Source organism: Maniola hyperantus, chromosome 27, assembly GCF_902806685.2.
Source record: "Maniola hyperantus chromosome 27, iAphHyp1.2, whole genome shotgun sequence".
Taxonomy (NCBI): domain Eukaryota; kingdom Metazoa; phylum Arthropoda; class Insecta; order Lepidoptera; family Nymphalidae; genus Maniola; species Maniola hyperantus.
In genome coordinates, this window is record NC_048562.1 from 4489379 (window position 1) to 4507008 (window position 17630).

General features: G+C 38.5%; 1 protein-coding gene and 1 long non-coding RNA gene across 5 annotated transcripts in view; one reads left to right on the plus strand and one right to left on the minus strand.

Moving 5' to 3' along the window:
- The window catches only part of Rbcn-3B (WD repeat-containing protein Rbcn-3B), a 170873-nt gene that overhangs the window by 134884 nt on the left and 18359 nt on the right, over positions 1-17630 (minus strand). For 2 of the 4 annotated variants that reach the window (XM_069507850.1, XM_069507849.1), the window contains 10 exons: positions 17113-17191; positions 16099-16240; positions 15371-15428; positions 14563-14724; positions 13965-14085; positions 12536-12699; positions 11577-11671; positions 10942-11026; positions 9541-9609; positions 9136-9228 (listed from right to left, as the gene is read on the minus strand). In XM_069507850.1, the coding sequence (XP_069363951.1) occupies positions 9136-9228; positions 9541-9609; positions 10942-11026; positions 11577-11671; positions 12536-12699; positions 13965-14085; positions 14563-14724; positions 15371-15428; positions 16099-16240; positions 17113-17191 (1068 nt within the window). The remainder of the gene's footprint in view (positions 1-9135; positions 9229-9540; positions 9610-10941; positions 11027-11576; positions 11672-12535; positions 12700-13964; positions 14086-14562; positions 14725-15370; positions 15429-16098; positions 16241-17112; positions 17192-17630) is intronic. The other 2 variants (XM_069507852.1, XM_069507851.1) reach the window with 1 other exon arrangement.
- Positions 1-17630, plus strand: part of LOC138404311 (uncharacterized) — a 132195-nt gene that overhangs the window by 5653 nt on the left and 108912 nt on the right. The window contains exon 2 of the long non-coding RNA XR_011238312.1: positions 1666-4849. This is a non-coding gene — a long non-coding RNA (uncharacterized lncRNA). The remainder of the gene's footprint in view (positions 1-1665; positions 4850-17630) is intronic.

Below are 17630 nucleotides of genomic sequence, written 5' to 3' on the forward strand. Positions count from 1 at the left end.
AACAGTACGAATAGGTACGCACCGCACGGTATGCCCGCACCAAAATAAAAGACAAACTAAAAGTCAAAATATTCTTTGTTTAAAAAACATAATAAATGTAAAAACGTATAACACTGTTTTAGCGGAACTGCAATAACTTTTTTATATAGATAATTACATTATTATATAATATATAATATTGTATATCAAATCTTTAAAAGAGCAACCGCCGAGTTTCTTGCTGATTCTTCTCGGTGGGAAAGGCATTCCGAGCCAGTGGTAGATGCATATGACGATTTAAAAGTACTTGTAAGAGTTTAATTGAATAAAATATATTTTTATTTCATTCAGACTTTCACTGGATTAATGTAATTAAATGCTTCCTAATTCTTTCCGTGCACGCAACTCATTGTTGGTGTCATACAATAAATTGAAGCTATTATCATGACCTTTGAAATGACATATATCACAACTTGATACACTCTGGGGACGCAACTCATACAAAAGTGCCCATTCTCCTTTGACATTTTGAGAGATTCCCATTACAAAAACTGTCATAACGTCTTCCTTCGTTAGATTAAGGGCCTGTTTAACAACCGCCAGATAAACTTTATCTAACGGATAAGTTTGTCATTTTGACAGATTTCCATTACAAAAACTGTCATACAGTCTTTATTCGTTAGATTAATGGCTTGTATCACATCCGCCAGATAGAGTTTATCTAACGGATAAATTTGACATTTTGAGTGATTCCCATTACAAAAACTGTCATAACGTCTTCCTTCGTTAGATTAAGGGCCTGTTTCACAACCGCCAGATAAACTTTATGTAACAGATGAATTTGACATTTTGACAGATTCCCATGACAAAAACTGTCATAACGTCTTCCTTCATTAGATTAAGGGCCTGTTTCACAAGCGCCAGATAAAGTCGGTCAAAATCTAACGGATAAATTTAACATTTTGACAGATACCCAATAATATAATCTGGAAGTTACGAAACAGGCCTGAGTATTATTACTTCAATATTTCTTTTGGTTTTTCGTTCCTTCTTTTCTATTCATTTTTAGGGTTCCGTACCTCAAAAGGAAAAATGGAACCCTTATAGGATCACTTTGTTGTCTGTCTGTCTCTCAAGAAACCTACAGGGTACTTCCCGTTGACCTAGAATCGTGAAAGGCAGGTAGGTAGATCTTATAGCTGATTATTGGGGAAAAATCTGAAAACCGTGAATTTAGGGTTAGATCACACAAAAAAATTAAATTGTGGTCATGAACTAATAATTAGTATTTTTAATTTTCTAAGTAAGATAACTATATCAAGTGGGGTATCATATGAAAGGTCTTCACCTGTGCATTCTAAAACAGATTATTATTTATTTTTTATGTATCATAGTTTTTGAATTATCCTGCAAAATGTCGAAAAAATACGACTGTAGTACGGAACCCTCATTGCGCGAGCCTAACTCGCACTTGGCCGGTTTTTATATTTTATTTCAAAAGATAAAATATACGTGGATGAACTTAATATCCCTTCCAGTTAACTTCTAGTGATAAAAAGATTGGAAGGCTATTTTATTTTCTATTTAATTCTTTGGCGACCAAAACAGATTACAATCCACACTAATATATTACATACATATTTATTCATTTTAATATTTTCAAAGAAACCACTATATTGTTTTCAGCAATAACAATTATATGGATAAACATTTCAAACTCGCAACCAGTAAAAGAAACATATCAACAACAAATCAATTATAATCACGATTTAACAAGAAATGATGGCAACGGACAAGTAGCGACGACGGCAAAAACAAACGATCACTTAGGGGACAATGATAACAACTTGGAGCAAAAGTCAAAGTCACCAAATATATTGGGGCAAGACGATAATACGTCAGGGCAAAAGGCGACACCAAATATCTTGGGGCAAGAAACGGTTGAAAAGGGGACACTGAATCTTACTGAAAGTAGACGATATCTAAAACGGAAAAACGACAAGCGATGGCATGGGTTGAATTCCTACACAAAGATGTCGACATATGAAAAAATGTACGGTAGAACCAGGCGGCAGCCAATGTTACATTGGTTCGGGGGTCATCATGGATACTCTGGATATAAAAAAGGTCAAAAAAAGAGGCAACCATTAAAAAGGAAACCAATCTTTAATCTTTAATCTTTATTTGATAAAAAAATTTACAAGGTATATATAAGTACATAACCCTGGTTGTAGCAATGCAAAGTTCCTGGCCCCCAAACTAGGATTCCCTGTGCTATGGGAAGCCAGTCTTTCGCCCGAATATAAATAGGTAGGTACAATTAATGTGAATAACTTACTTATAAATACATAAACAGATTACAGTTAACAACTAAAAATTGAAACAAATAAGTAGTTTTCTTATTAGATGTAGGTAGATATAAAAGAGAAACAAAAAAAAAACATTAATAGTCGATATTCCTGGCCCCCGAACTAGGATTCCCTGAGCTACGGGAAGCCAGTTGAATATACTTAGTTGTACTTAGAGGATAACAATATAATTTAGTTAATCTAATTCAAAAGATTTCGTTCATTCCTTCATAGAAGTAGGTAGGTAGCTGTTGAAACTATAGTGCCAGAGGTGAGCGGAGTGACGACTCCACGCACACAAAGTAAATGTGGTAGTATATGCAAAACATTGAGATGGTGGTGGATTGTTTAAGTGTATTTAATTTATTATATTTTTCATTATTTACATTATTTTATTTAGATATGTTATATTCCTGTATAGGTATTGCTATGTATACATGCGTAATTTAGTTCCGTTTTATGTTTTGTTATGCCTTAAGATGTTTTCCGTTTCCTCGTAGGATTTTTGGAGGAGCCAATTAGATAATAATTTGCGACATGTATATTTAGATTTGCGTAATAGATTGAGTTGTTTGTTAGCGATTGTGTAGAGAAAAGGTGCTGTGTAGCGAAAGAATCTCTGAGCAAATGAAGTTTTTGTTATTGGTTTTGGCCACAGTATTGTACGTTTAGTTGATTGATTATTTGAGTTTTTGTCTAAGTTGTATTTATGAAGTACTTCTGTGGTTTGGTGAAACTTTAGAATAGTTTGTAAATAGTATTGCTGTCTGATTGTCAATATATAGTTTTCCGTATGTAGTTTATAAGTTGAATATCTACGAGGCTTGCCGAATAAAACCTTTAGAGACGCTCTCTGTACACATTCCAATTCTTTCAGAATGGTTTTTGCTGCACCTCCCCACGAGGTTATACAGTATGTGAGAACAGAGTTACATAATGCGAAGTAGACCATTTTTAAAACACTCTTGTTCTTCAAGAATTTGAGTTTTTTGAAGATATGAAGCAGTTTTCGGACCTTACTTTTTAGGGCTTGAATATGATGTTTCCAGTTTAGCTTTTGATCAATATATACACCGAGGTACTTGATCGTCTGTACTTTTTCAACAAAGGGACAGGAGCAACCAACAGCTCCAATGTAACAAGTGGTGCTGTGAAGTCTAATATTGAAATTGTTGGGAGGTTCCGTTTTTTTAGATATATGAAAAGCTATAAATTTTGTTTTAGGTATATTTAATGTCATTAAATTTCTCTCGAGCCAGGTAGCTATGTTTTTAAGACCTATTTCTGTACTATTGTGAAGAGCTTCCCAGCTGTCTCCATTAAAAATAACAGCCGTGTCGTCTGCAAAGCTTACTATCCGAGCTGACGCTATTTCCATGTCACATAGATCATTGATATATGTTAAAAATAGCGTCGGCCCTAAGACACTGCCTTGTGGAATGCCGAACGTTATTCCACTCGGCAGACTTTGGACGTCGTCGATTTTCACACATTGCTGACGTGCTGTTAGGTAGCTTTTAAACCAGGATAAAGGGACACCTTTAATTCCGTAAATTTCTAATTTTTTTAACAAGAGTGGTATCGACACAGTGTCAAACGCTTTTTGTAAATCTAGAAACGTGGCTAGGCATTTTTGACCGGTGTCTAGTTTTTCTGAGATGTAATTAGTCAAATTCCGTACAGCTTCTTCCGTGCTTTTGTTAGGACGAAAACCAAATTGGTTGGGAGAAAGAACTTTTTTATTTTCCAAGTAGCTCAGGAGTCTGGAATTTACCACTTTTTCCAATATTTTAGCCGAAGATGTCAATAATGATATGGGCCTATAATTCCCAATCACTTTAGGATCACCAGCCTTAAAAATGGGTATCACTTGGGCTATTTTAAATGGACTTGGAAAAACACCAGTTGCTAGACTAATATTAACTATATGGGCCAATGGTTTGGCTATAATAAGACTAATGTGCTTGAGTGTTTTGGGCGTTATTCCGTCCCAGCCTGGGGAACCAGCTTTCATTTCTTGGATTAATTTAATGATTTCCTGCTCATCTGTAGGCTTTAAAAAGATAGAACCATAATCATTTTGTGGACATAATGGGATGCTCTTAACTAATTCGTTTTCTGTTTTTCCAGAGTGATCTAAAATTGTTTTGGCCAACCAGGTTGGAAATTTCCAAAACCCCCAAAACCTCCAAGACCCCCAAAACCTCCAAGACCCCCAAAACCTCCAAAACCCCCAATAAGAATACCATGCAATCCCAAATATGATGATAATTGTAAATGTGAGAAATCTCAATGTTTCAGAGTAGAAGTAGATCTTAAAGTAAGAGTAAGTCATGAAAGACCCAGTTACGAAAGTGAGGAGAGTTATGAAAGTGCCGAATACGAAAGTGAGGAGAGTGTAGAACTACTTTCTGGATATAAAAAGCTTTTGTCATCATATAGTAACTCAGAAATACTGTCTGCACTTCACGACAGATTGAACCAGAAAAATGGAGTACCTTTGAAAGGGAAACGGGGGTATGGTGGAACGTCCCAGGGATAAGCGACATATGTGTAGCAAAACTAAGCCTAGAATATAATAGAATAGAATTTATTTTATTCAAGTAGACTTATTACAAGTGCTTTAGAATCGTTAACTAGTTTAATTTACCACTGATTCGGAATGCCGTTCCTACCGAGAAAACCAGCAAGAAACTCGGCGGTTGCTCTTTTCAAGTCATCAATTTACAATATTATTATACTATGCTGTACAAGCAATTGCAGCCCCGTGTATTGCTGGAGCGAGTCAAATCCAAGCTTTCTTATCATTTACATAGTCTTTCACTGTATAATATGCTTTTTTTGAGAGCATATTTTTAACAGATTTTTTAAACTTGTGTAAAGGCAAGTCTAAAATTGTTTGTGGGGTTTTATTATAAAATACTAGCTGAACCGCCCCGGCTTCGCTCGGGTGGAGTTTAGAAAATTGAGGGGGAGGTTGAATTAAATTTTTCTCTCCGTAAGAACCCCATCCTCGTACTTCAAGGAATATTATAAAAAAAACCGGCCAAGTGCAAGTCAGACTCGCGCAATGAGGGTTCCGTACTACAGTCGTATTTTTTCGACATTTGGCACGATAATTCAAAAACTATGATGCATTAAAATGAATAAAATCTATTTTAGAATGTACAGGTGAAGACCTTTCATATGATACCCCACTTGATATAGTTATCTCAATTCGAAAGTTGAAAATACTAATTATTAGATCATGACCACAATTTAATTTTTTTTGTGTGATCTAACCCTAAGTTCACGGTTTTCAGATTTTTCCCCAAATGTCAGCTATAAGATCTACCTACTTGCCAAATTTCATGATTCTAGATCAACGGGAAGTACCCTGTAGGTTTCTTGACAGACAGACGAACAGACAGACAGACAGACAGACAACAGTGATCCTATAAGGGTTCCGTTTTCCTTTTGAGGTACGGAACCCTAAAAATACAGTTTAGTACCTACTCGTACTTCCTGACTCGCTTAAAGACAAAGAAAATCATTATTATAGAAATGTCGAAAGTTATCCACGTGTTCTACCAATGGAATTTGGTCTCTATTACTATTTACCGTAAAGGTTATTTTGAATTAGGTGGGTGTGGATAACTCGTTTGCTTGAATCCGGACTGCCTTGCCTTGGGGAGGGCGTAGGCTCAGTGACTTTGAAAATACGGTTAAATAATTGTGCAAGCATTATTATTTATTAGCTGATTTACGTTTTTCAAAATCCCGCGGAAACTCTTTGATTTTTCGGGATAAAAAGTAGCCTATGTTTTAATCCAGGGTATAATCTATCTCCATTCCAAATTTCAGCCAAATCCGTCCAGTTGTTTTTGCGTGATTGAGTAACGAACATCCAAACATCCACACTTTCACATTTGTAATATTACTAGCTGATGCCCGCGACTTCGTACGCGTGGATTTAGGTTTTTAAAAATCCCGTGGGAACTCTTCGATTTTCTGGAATAAAAAGCCTATGTCACTCTCCAGGTCTTTATCTATACTCATGCAAAAAATCACGTCAATCCGCTGCACCGTTACGACGTGATTTAAGGACAAACCAACAAACAAACACACTTTTGCATTTATAATAAGGGTACTGATTATTACACTAACTTTGATAAATTACACAAAATGGCACCACACAGCCGCTATATTGTATTTTTTTTTTCAAATTTATAGCCAGTGTCGCTCGGGATGATGTAAAAATTCTAACAGCACCCCACACATCGAAATCTGTTCAAGCATTTAGAAGTTATGGTGGAATAATGAAACCACCACTATTTGGACGGACGACATCAGACGAGTCGCAGGGAGCCGCTGGATTCAGCGCAAGACCGTGGCGTGTGGAAGTCCCTACAAGAGACCTATGTCCAGCTATGGACGTCTATCGGTTTGATATATCGGTCGGATGATGAATGGAACATAATGACCTTGAAAACATTACACTACTTTTTTTAGGCAGCCGTGTATATAAACGAACAAAACACGCTCGACATGCTTCAGTCCGTATGTTTACAGATATCAATTGAACGAATTATTTATGAATGTAGATCACCTTGGGAGCTAAATATACAAACTCCCGCTTGGATAATTAAGCACTTATTGTTAGTTTACTTGTTTACTTGTACACTATGACATAAAAACTATATGTTTAGTAAAAGATATATTGCCGTCCATACATCAAGTTGGTATGTCGTTCGTGAATCGTGACTAGACGCCGTATTTTTAGGGTTCTGTACCTCAAAAGGAAAAAAGGAACCCTTATAGGATCACTTTGTTGTCTGTCTGTCTGTCAAGAAACCTACAGGATACTTCCTGTTGACCTAGAATCATGAATTTGACAGGTAGGTAGGTCTTATAGCAGACATGTGGGGAAAAATCTGAAAACAGTTAATTTGTGGTTACATTACACAAAAATAAATAAATGGTGGTCATAAACTAATAATTAGTATTTTCAATTTTCGAAGTAAGCTAACTATATCAAGTGGGGTATCATATGAAAAGTCTTCACCTGTGCATTCTAAAACAGATTTTTGTCTATTTTTATGCATCATAGTTTTTGAATTATCGTGCAAAATGTCGAATAAATACGACTGTAGTACGGAACCCTCGTTACGCGAGCCTGACTCGCACTTGACCAGTTTTTTTCTAATTTTTTTTTCTTAAAGACCCTCGAGTGGATTATCTAATTAAAGGGCTTTAAAAAATGTTATTGGATTTATAGTTGCCGCCTTTTGAAACGGAAGTCACGTGATTTGTTGCGGGGAAGCCATCTTGAATCGATTGTATAAATGCGGGTGGTTGTTAGTCCCCCCCCCGATAAAAGACGCCCTAAGCACGTCCTTAACGATCCCGACGATCAAATCATGACCGACAATGCTCCCTGTCTCGTAGGGCTACACAATTCAACCTTATTACAGCGTCTTCGCCGGCGAAGACGAGGCCCGCGATTTCTAACGTCACCCGGACGTGGACTCACGCCACGGCCTCGGGGGCGTACGGACTAACCAGTAGTCCAACAAATCCACCCATCCCAACGTCATCCTAAGCCGTGGTCTGAGCCTCACAGGAGGCGTCCTTAGGTGGACGCCCCGCGACCTCTCAAATTACTTTTTTGAGCCCTAGGGCTCAAAGAACCGCGCGGCCAGAGGGCCTACGCAGCATAGTCAATCCGAAACAGTAAATGGTTTTTAAGCGAGTCTCGTCGGACTCGAGATTTAACGACTATTAAATGCTTCTTGTGTTTAGGTCGCCATTTTGATTGAGTGGTTGCAATAGCATTTATTGTGCTCTAATCAAGTTAATATTGCAGTTAAGTTATTATAAAAGGTACAACTATCGATAAGCCTCTGCGCGTTGTGATTAATATTTAACTAGCTTATACTCGTGACTTCGCCCGCGTGGTCTACACAAATTTCAAACCCCCTTAAGGGTTTCAAAAATCCTTTCTTAGCGGACGCCTACGTCATAATAGCTATTTGCATGTAAAATTTCAGCCTAATCTGTCCAGCAGTTTGCGCTGTGCGTTGTTAGATCAGTCAGTCAGGACTTTGAATTTTATATATATAGACCTTTTTCACCTGTCCAAAATGCAATTAAAAAGGAAATAATTAAACTGCATCGGAAAAATAATAATATGTAACTGATAATAATTATACTAGTATCTATAATAGTACATAAATCCCCATAATATCATAACCCACAAGCACGCACTCACGCATACTCTCTCTCCCGCACACAAACACACACCCACACACACACAGACACACATACACTCACACATACACACACACATACATATGTTGTGAATCACCTACTAGGTATTTTTACTAGTTAATTGACTTTTATATTTTCATATTATTATATTATTGTAAAGCTTGTTTAAATTATCAAACGTACTGTTATAAATATATATTTAATATCTATTTAAGTAATCTGTAAAAAATTGAAATCCTATTTGGCCTTATTTTCAGTCTGTTATTATGTAAAATTATATTGTATATATCGCCGTTGATTGCAAAAAACAAATAAAAAAATAAAAAAAAGACGAGTACGAAAACGTATACGATTTGTATATTTAAATACAAAATGGCGGCTTTCAGGCGCTTTAATGTGCGGGCTGAAAAAGATGCATAGATGCTGCTGATGCTGATGAAAGATGCTGGTTTTTTTATAAACTTTTCAACCACTGGTTTAGTATAGTAGCTCGCGCCGGATATCCAATAGTTATAAACAGATTAAGATCTGTATTATTAAACTTAGATCTAGGACTTACCTTTAGGTTCCAAGTGAGCCTTGATTTGTTCAGCTTTTGCCTGCAACTTGGTCTGCATGGTTTCGGCTCCTTCCTTCATCTTCGCCAAGATACCTATACCAAGAGAAACCAAGATCACTTCAACTCCTTGATGCTTTTGCTAGACCTAGATTTCCAGAGACAAAAGGCTCGTTCAAACATGGGCCTTTGAAAGTAGTTCCGATAACTGCAAAGTGTCGCTGCTAGATGGCATTAACAGTCGCTTCAGTACTGAGTGAACATACATATCACAAATTTCGTCACTGGCAGCAAGCGAATCGTGGTCTAGTGGTCAAGGCGTCGGGCGCGAACCCAGAAGACGTAGGTTCGAATCCTTGCGTACCGCAATTTTCGAAATATGTATTTAAAATTAATAAGGATACTAACCATGTTTGTCCTTTTCCTTCAAAAGCCGTTCCATATCTCCGGCCTTGTCTTTCACACGGCCGAAGAAGTCTATCCGATTCGGTAAGCATGTGCGAAAATGTTATCATTACTACAAAATACTGGTTGATTGAATTACATTTCGGCTTTGTAGAGCGTTGTCTCTGTCACTCATCTATATATATAAAATTCAAAGTCCTGACTGACTGACTGACATATATATCAACGCACAGCCTAAACCGCTGGTTCTAAAGACATGAAATTTGGAGGGTCTATTCTTTGTAAACAGTAGGTATCCACTAAGAAAGGATTTTACGAAATTCCACCTCTAAGTGGGTTAAATGGGGGATGGAAGTTTGTATGAAAGACCGTCAATTTTCAAGTTATTTGCATGAAAATTGGTATTTGGGTTTTCGGTCACAAATGAAGAAATACGTGTTTCAAGATTTTTGGAAAATTCGCCCATAAGGGTGGTAAAATAGGGGATGAAAGTTTGCATGGGAACGTTTTAATTATTGATATTATTAACTTGAAATTTGGAAGGTAAGAAGTTTGACGACCACCCTGGCGCAGTGGTAAGCGCTGTGGTCTTATTAGTGGCAGGTCCCGGGTTCGATTCCTGGCAGGGATTTTGAATTTTATAATTTCTAAATTTCTGGTCTGGTCTGGTGGGAGGCCTCGGCCGTGGCTAGTTACCACCCTACCGGCAAAGGCGTGCCGCCAAGCGATTTAGCGTTCCGGTACGATGCCGTGTAGAAACCTAAGGTGTATGGGTTTAATAAAAACTGTCGTACTCCTTCCAGGTTAGCCCGCTCCCACCTTAGACTGCATCGTCACTTACCATCAGGTGAGATTGCAGTCAATGGCTAACTTGTATCTGAATTTAAAAAAAAAAGTTTTTTCTTGAGGTTAGGTGGCAGCTAAGAAACGGTTGGAAGGTTATATGTGTTATTCGGTGCTGTTCAGAGTGCGCGACCTGATGTTATAATGTTTGTTTCTGAAAAAAAAATGCCATTTGTTTCCTGTAGGCCACGCGGGCGAAGCCGCGGGCAGAAGCTAGTACCTATATATGACGTTTTGTCGGTCTCAACGACAGAGATAGTGCTCTACAAATCTGCTATCTCCTTCTAAAGGTCGATGTACATTACTTTCTGCCGCGTACTGTACAGCCGGGAGCATTTTTTTTTTCTAAGAACATTAGCCACGTTAAATGACTAATATTCCCCTTCCCTCTCCAACTAAGCGTCAAGCTTGTGCTAGGAGTAGGTACGACAATAGTGCAACGGGCAGGGTTTGAACCGTCGACCTTTCGGTTTTCAGTCCACTCCTTTACCGGTTGAGCTATTGAGGCTCTTCATTATATTTTAAATGGAAATCATTTCACTTTAAGAACTATAGTATTACCGGATATCCGCTTAGCAGCATCAGGACTGGCAGACTGGGTGAGGGCTGCCACCTTCATATACTCGCTTGTTATTAGACCGGCCGCCTAAGAAATTAAAACAAAATTTATCCAACCACACATTTCAACGATGTTATCAAACAAATCGTATTTTTTTTATTATAAAAAATTAAGAAACCGGACAGGTGCGAGTCAAGCTCGCGCATCGAGGGTTCCGTGCTACAGTTGTATTTTTTCATCATTTTGGACGATAAATCAAAAACTAAATAAATACCAAGTGGGATATATGATACCCCATTTGGTATAGTAATCTTACTTTAAAAGTTGAAAATACTAATCATTTGTTCAAAACACTTTTTTTGTGATGTGATCACAAATTCACGGTTTTCAGATTTTTCCCCTAATGTCTGCTATAAGACCCTACCTACCTGCCAAATTTCATGATTCTAGGTCAACGGGAAGTACCCTGTAGGTTTCTTGACAGACAGACAGACAGACAGAAAACGAAGTGATCCTAGAAGGGTTCCTTTTTTCGTTTTGAGGTACGGAGCCCTAAAAAGAGTTACTGAGTTTCTTGCCGGTTCTTTTCGGTAGAAGTTACTTTCCGAACCGGTGGTAGAGTTCATTAATTACTAACCTCAAGACTGGCTGGGCTCATGGCTGAATACTCCTCACTGAGCAGTTCCACGATCAAGCCTTCGATGTCGAAGAACAGGATGTGACTCTCTGGATCTGTTGACAAAACGTCATCCAATGTAAACACAATCCAATACCAATAACCAATTGCCTTATACTTGTAGTTTTAGCGATTTAGTATTCTTCAAACCCGCAATATATAGCGTGCAAAACTCGGGGTCAATGCCCCACCTACGATGCGACATCTATCTACGCAGCGTTCGTTGACCTCTAGCGTCAGTGAGGGCGTGGAAGTCCCTACAAGAGACGTACAGTAGCCGGCAACAAATATTGTACATCAACCTTTAGAATGATATTTCGGATTTGTAGAGCGTTGTCTATGTCGTGCATACCTATGTGACGTTTTGTCGGTCTCAACGACAAAGACAACGCTCTACAAAACCGCTATCTCTTTCTAAAGGTTGATGTACAATATTTCCAGCCTGGTATGTCTAGAACCCTTTTTCGTGTTGTGCCACACATGACAGTTTGTTCCAGCGCTTCTTTGCTTGAATCACGTTGGGTTTATGTCTAGGTGGAAGAAGCGCCGGAATAACCAGTCTTTTCTTTCTTTCTTTCTAGCAGTGGTCATGTATAGAATAGAATAGAACAGAACAGAACAGAACAGAACGGAACGAAACGGAACAGAACAGAACATAACAGAATAGAACAGAACAGAACAGAATAGAACAGAATAGAATAGAATATAGAATAGAATAGAATAGAAAATATTTTTATTCAAGTTAACTTTTACAAGTGCTTTTGAATCGCCGGGTAGTTTAATTTACCACTGGTTCGGAATGCCGTTCCTACCGAGAAGAACCAGCAAGAAACTCGGCGGTTGCTCTTTTTAAGTTATCAATTTACAATGTTATTATACCGGTTATGTATAAGTTCACAATAATGGTGATGGACACTCACCCGCCGGGTTGGAGCGGAATCCCTGTATGGTGAGCGGAGCCCGGCGCGCTCGAGCAGGCTCGGCGAGCGGCCCGGCGTTCCCGCTGCGGTCAGCCGCCTGCAACGCGGCCAGACCGCGTTGCGTGGCCGCGCGCATCGCGTTCAGATTGCGATGACGTAAGCCCCTGGTTAGAAAAAATTAAGAGCTATTAAATCTCTTAGAGAGAAGTAGGCACTGAAACCAAATTCTGGCTACGGCCATGCAATGGGGTTCCGCACTGCCAATTTGTCATGACAGGTGGCGCATAAGCGAACCAGCCATAGAATAGAATAGAATAGAACAGAATGTTTTTTTATTCATGTAAACTTTCTACAAGTGCTTATGAATAGTCAGGTAGTTTTAATTTACCACTGGTTCGGAATGCCGTTCCTACCGAGAAGAACCAGCAAGAAACTCGGCGGTTGCTCTTTTTAATTTTTCAATTTACAATGTTATTATACCGTACTATACAAGCCATTGCAGCCCCGTGCATTGCTGGAGCGAGTCAAATCCAAGCTTTTTTATCGTTTACATAGTCTGCGACTGTATAATATGCTTTTTTTAGGAGCATACTTTTAACACATTTTTTAAACTTGTGTAAAGGCAAGTCTAAAATTGCTTGTGGAATTTTATTATAAAATATTACACTCATTCCCACAAATGACTTTCCCACCTTCCAGAGGCGGAGCGCAGGAGATAATATCATCTGTAGAACCAATGATTTGAAGCTTATTTCGTGGTTTAACGACATATCCCGTCGTGACCACGACCCGTGCAATTGGGTTGAAATATCGACAAATAAAAACAAAAATTAATCGTGGTATGTACCCGTTTTACACATTAAAATCTGTAGAACCGGCTATACTGAGCTGTCAAACGCCATACTTTAAAAAAAATTACATGTAAAACATGTCATGTCATGTAATTGTCTTCCTAGATCAGTGTTTCCTGCCAATTATGATCCGGGTATCTTTAAAACTAAGGCAAACCTTCAGGAACAGGAACCTTCTAGGCAAACGCGTCCCATCTTAGGCCACATCATCACTTCCCATCAGGTGTGATCGTGGTTAAGCGTGCGCCTATAATGAATAAAAAAAACCTCCTTGTATGAAACTTCCTAAGAAACTTTAAAGATGACAGCATGCATTGGGCGGACATCTTGTGGCGCCCTCTGAGATCAATTTTGCATGTTGATCCCCGTTGAAAATAAATCATTCATTCATCGCCTTAACAGCTACAGTGCGACAAATTTCTTTTGGCGCATGACGAAAATCGGAACGAATGTTGCCGTCAAGTTTCCCCTATGTTCTTGTTTGAATAGTCTAAGCCTTTGTTTTCCAACAGCGCCCCCCTGTCAATGTCATTCAAGTGCCAAAAGAGCCGTGTCGCACTGTAGTCAAATATACAAACCTGAAGAAATGCAAAGCAGGATTGGCCAACCCCTGAAGATCTGTGCCGGAGGTCATGGCACCTCCTAACTCATTCTCTAAAGTCTCATCACATGCCGCGAGAACTTCTTCCGCTATCATACCTGAGGAACAAGAGGAATTTTCATTTTTTTTTCTGATTGAGGCCTTTTGGCTTCAATGCTCAAATGTTAGAGGCGCCGGAATAACCAATTCCTTAGGTAGGTAAAATGTTGCGCAATTTAAAAAAAATAACGTTTTTATTTCTTTCTGCACTCATAAAAAAAGCTCAGAGTCACTCAGCAGGCGATAGTTTCTCTAGGTGATCTAATCAGTCAAGAGGCGATCCGTAGGAAAATCAGAGTAACTGACATAGGGTTGCAAAGCAGAAGTGGCAATGGGTGCCCATAGTTCGAAAAACCAATAGACTGAGGTCCCAAGGTGCTAGAGTGGTGACCTCGCACCGGAAAGCGTAGCGTTGGATGCCCTCCAGTAGATGGACAGACGTCATGAAGCCGCTGGATGGCGGCGGCGCAAGACCGTGGCGTGTGGAACTCCCTACAAGAGACCTATATCATCAATAGACTTCCAGAATTACTCACCATGTAAAACTCTGTCCAAATGGCCAGTTTCCATCTGCCACACATAAACAGTGCCATCGCTACAGCCTACCACCATGAAGTCGTCGAGTGGTCGCCATTTGATGGTCACCACTGGGAATAGGTGGCGGGAGGCCAGAGTGACACATTTTCTTTCCGCCAGACCTAGTAAAAAAGAATTTTGTTATAAGTCCCGCAAATTGCCAATGCCCGTGGCCGTCATTTTAGTGACGTCAGCACTAGACTGAAGTTTCGAGCTGATGGTATATTTTTACTTAAATATACGGCAAATGACGCCAAAATGTCGTAATTTCGATGTTAATGAGTCATGGTTCCAGCGCAATAGCAACTTGCGGGACTTATGAGAATAAAGTTAAGAGCTAAGAGTTTAAAAAAAATTGTCATGATAACCATAACTGATATTCCCCTTTCCCCTCCAACTAAGCGAGAAGCTTATGCTAGGAGTAGGTACGACAATAGTGCAACGAGTGAGGATCGAACCGCCGATCTTTCGGAATTCAGTCCGCTGAGCTTAACCGTTGAGCTAGTAAGGCTCTGAATTATTTAGTCATGTACCAATAACATAAAACTAAAACATATGTAATGAAAAGTGCACAAAGAATATTTTATGAATCACTCAGAGGGGGATAGAGAGAGCTATGCTTGGAGTTTCTCTACGTGATCAAATCGGAAATGAGATCCGTAGGAGAACTAGAGTAACCGACATAGTTCAACCAATACCCCTATTTAAATTGGAGGGGAAAACTGACACCGGAAAAGCATGAAATACATTTATCATCAATTTTCTTACTCAACAATGTGACGCTGTGATCGGAGGCGACGGAGCAAACGCATTTCTGGATTCGAGGCTGAAATAAAGAAAGAAAATCTAAATATATAAAAGGATTGACTGACTGACTGATCTATAAACGCACAGCTCAAACTACTGGACGGATCAAGCTGAAATTTGGCATGCAGCTATTTTTTTTTTTTTATTTATTTATTTATCACCGACAACTTCCATACATAAAAGACCGCACATTTAAATAGATACAATAAACAGTATGGTCGTCAATTACAGGTGAAACTTTGCTTATAAACTAACATGCACTAACTTACAGACTAACAGATTAAAGTATAGATTAACTTAATAACAGACAGACTTAATAACGTACAGAGTAACTTGACAGATTAACAGTAGGTAAAAATAAGATAGTTAAATATGTAAGGGAATTTAAATTTAAAGAAAAATATAGATATACCTACTTAACAAAATATAACTAACAAAATATCCACGATTAATGGTCTCCAATTTGATCACAAATAATATTTTTTATTATGCTATTATGACGTAGGCATTCGCTAAGAAAGGATTTTTGAAAATTCAACCTCTTGAGCTATTGAGGCTTTAAAGACTAGCGCTTGGCTGCAATCAGACCTGGTGGCAAGTGATGATGCAGCCTAAGATGGAGCGCGCTTGTCTTGAAGAATCCTCATTATTATGTGAACCTTTTTCGTCATCAAAATATTTGTACTTACACTACAGTTGAGTGGGGGAACTATAAGCTGCGTGATTTCCCCCGCGTGGACGCAGAAGCGGTGCAGCAGCGAGCCACTGAATAAGTCCCACAGGCACACTGCGAAATCTATACCCCCAGACACCAGGTGTGATTTGTCGTATCTGGGGACAACAAATATTCAGTCCATTTTCTAGCTTCAAACTAGAATAATAATCATAATCATAATCATTTATTTATTTTGCTCAGATATGGTAGGTACATGTAAATTATTTACATGGGGTCTTAAAAGTTAGGTAATCAGTTACATATCCTGCCAAGCATGGCGTGCAAAATTATTTCTAAATTATCTTCATAAATTATCTAATTTCATTAATATTGTTATGTCATCACTCATCATTTAAATGTTTTTAATAATTCAAATGTCTATTTCTATGCATGCATTATTTAAAATTTGTCATGAAAAAAATCATTAACACTATAATAAGTTTTATTTAGTAGAAAATTAAACAAATAACTTCTAAAAGATCTGAGGTTCATTCCATAGCTGTGCGACGGTAAATGGTTATAAATACGTATTGCCGTACAGTACACATTCTTGGTATGCACAATATGCACCACCTGCCCTCCCACTGCTAAACTTGCGGGAAAAGCCAGTCACCAAGCAAGCAATACGCACCACCAGCCTAATGGTTAGGACGTCCATCTTATAGTCGGAGGTCAGGGGTTCGATCCCGGGCACGCACCTCTAACTTTTCGGAGTTATGTGCGTTTTAAGTAATTAAATATCACTTGTTTCAACGGTGAAGGAAAACATCGTGAGGGAACCTGCAGGCCTGAGAGTTCTCTTTAATGATCTCAAAGGTGTGTGAAGTCTACCAATCCACACATGGCCAGCGTGGTAGTCTATGACAAAACCTTTCTCACTCTGAGAGGAGACCCGTGCTCTGTAGTGAGCCGGCGATGGATTGATCATGATGATGGATTAAGCTTTTAGTTCATTGCACTTTCGAAAATGTTGTATAATATTTTTTACCTGTGGTGAACATGATGTGGGTATAGAAGACAGTTGACTCTGCCGTTGTGACCCAATAGAAGCTGGTGTAACGGCAAATCTGAAACAACCACAAGAAGGAAATATCACCCCATACTTGGATTGCCAAGTATATTGATACTGAATCAGTATATTGATACTGAATCAGTATATTGATACTGAATCAGTATATTGATACTGAATCAGTATATTGATAATGAATCAGTATATTGATACTGAATCAGTATATTGATACTGAATCAGTATAATATTGTAACACCACTTGACGTGTATTTTTTGCAATAAAGAATTATGGGGCACCAAAAAGCGTTACATCCTGTTTTGAAATGGTAGGATTTCAGAAAAGGAAAAGGATGCAGGATCCTGGAGTTGGATCCAGAATTTTTCATGGGACCACCACAGAAACTTCCTTCTGTTGATTTTAAAAAAAATTGCAAATCTGTTTTACGTCATTATTTTTATCCTAGTTATAATACAGTGGACCCTCGGTAATCCGACAA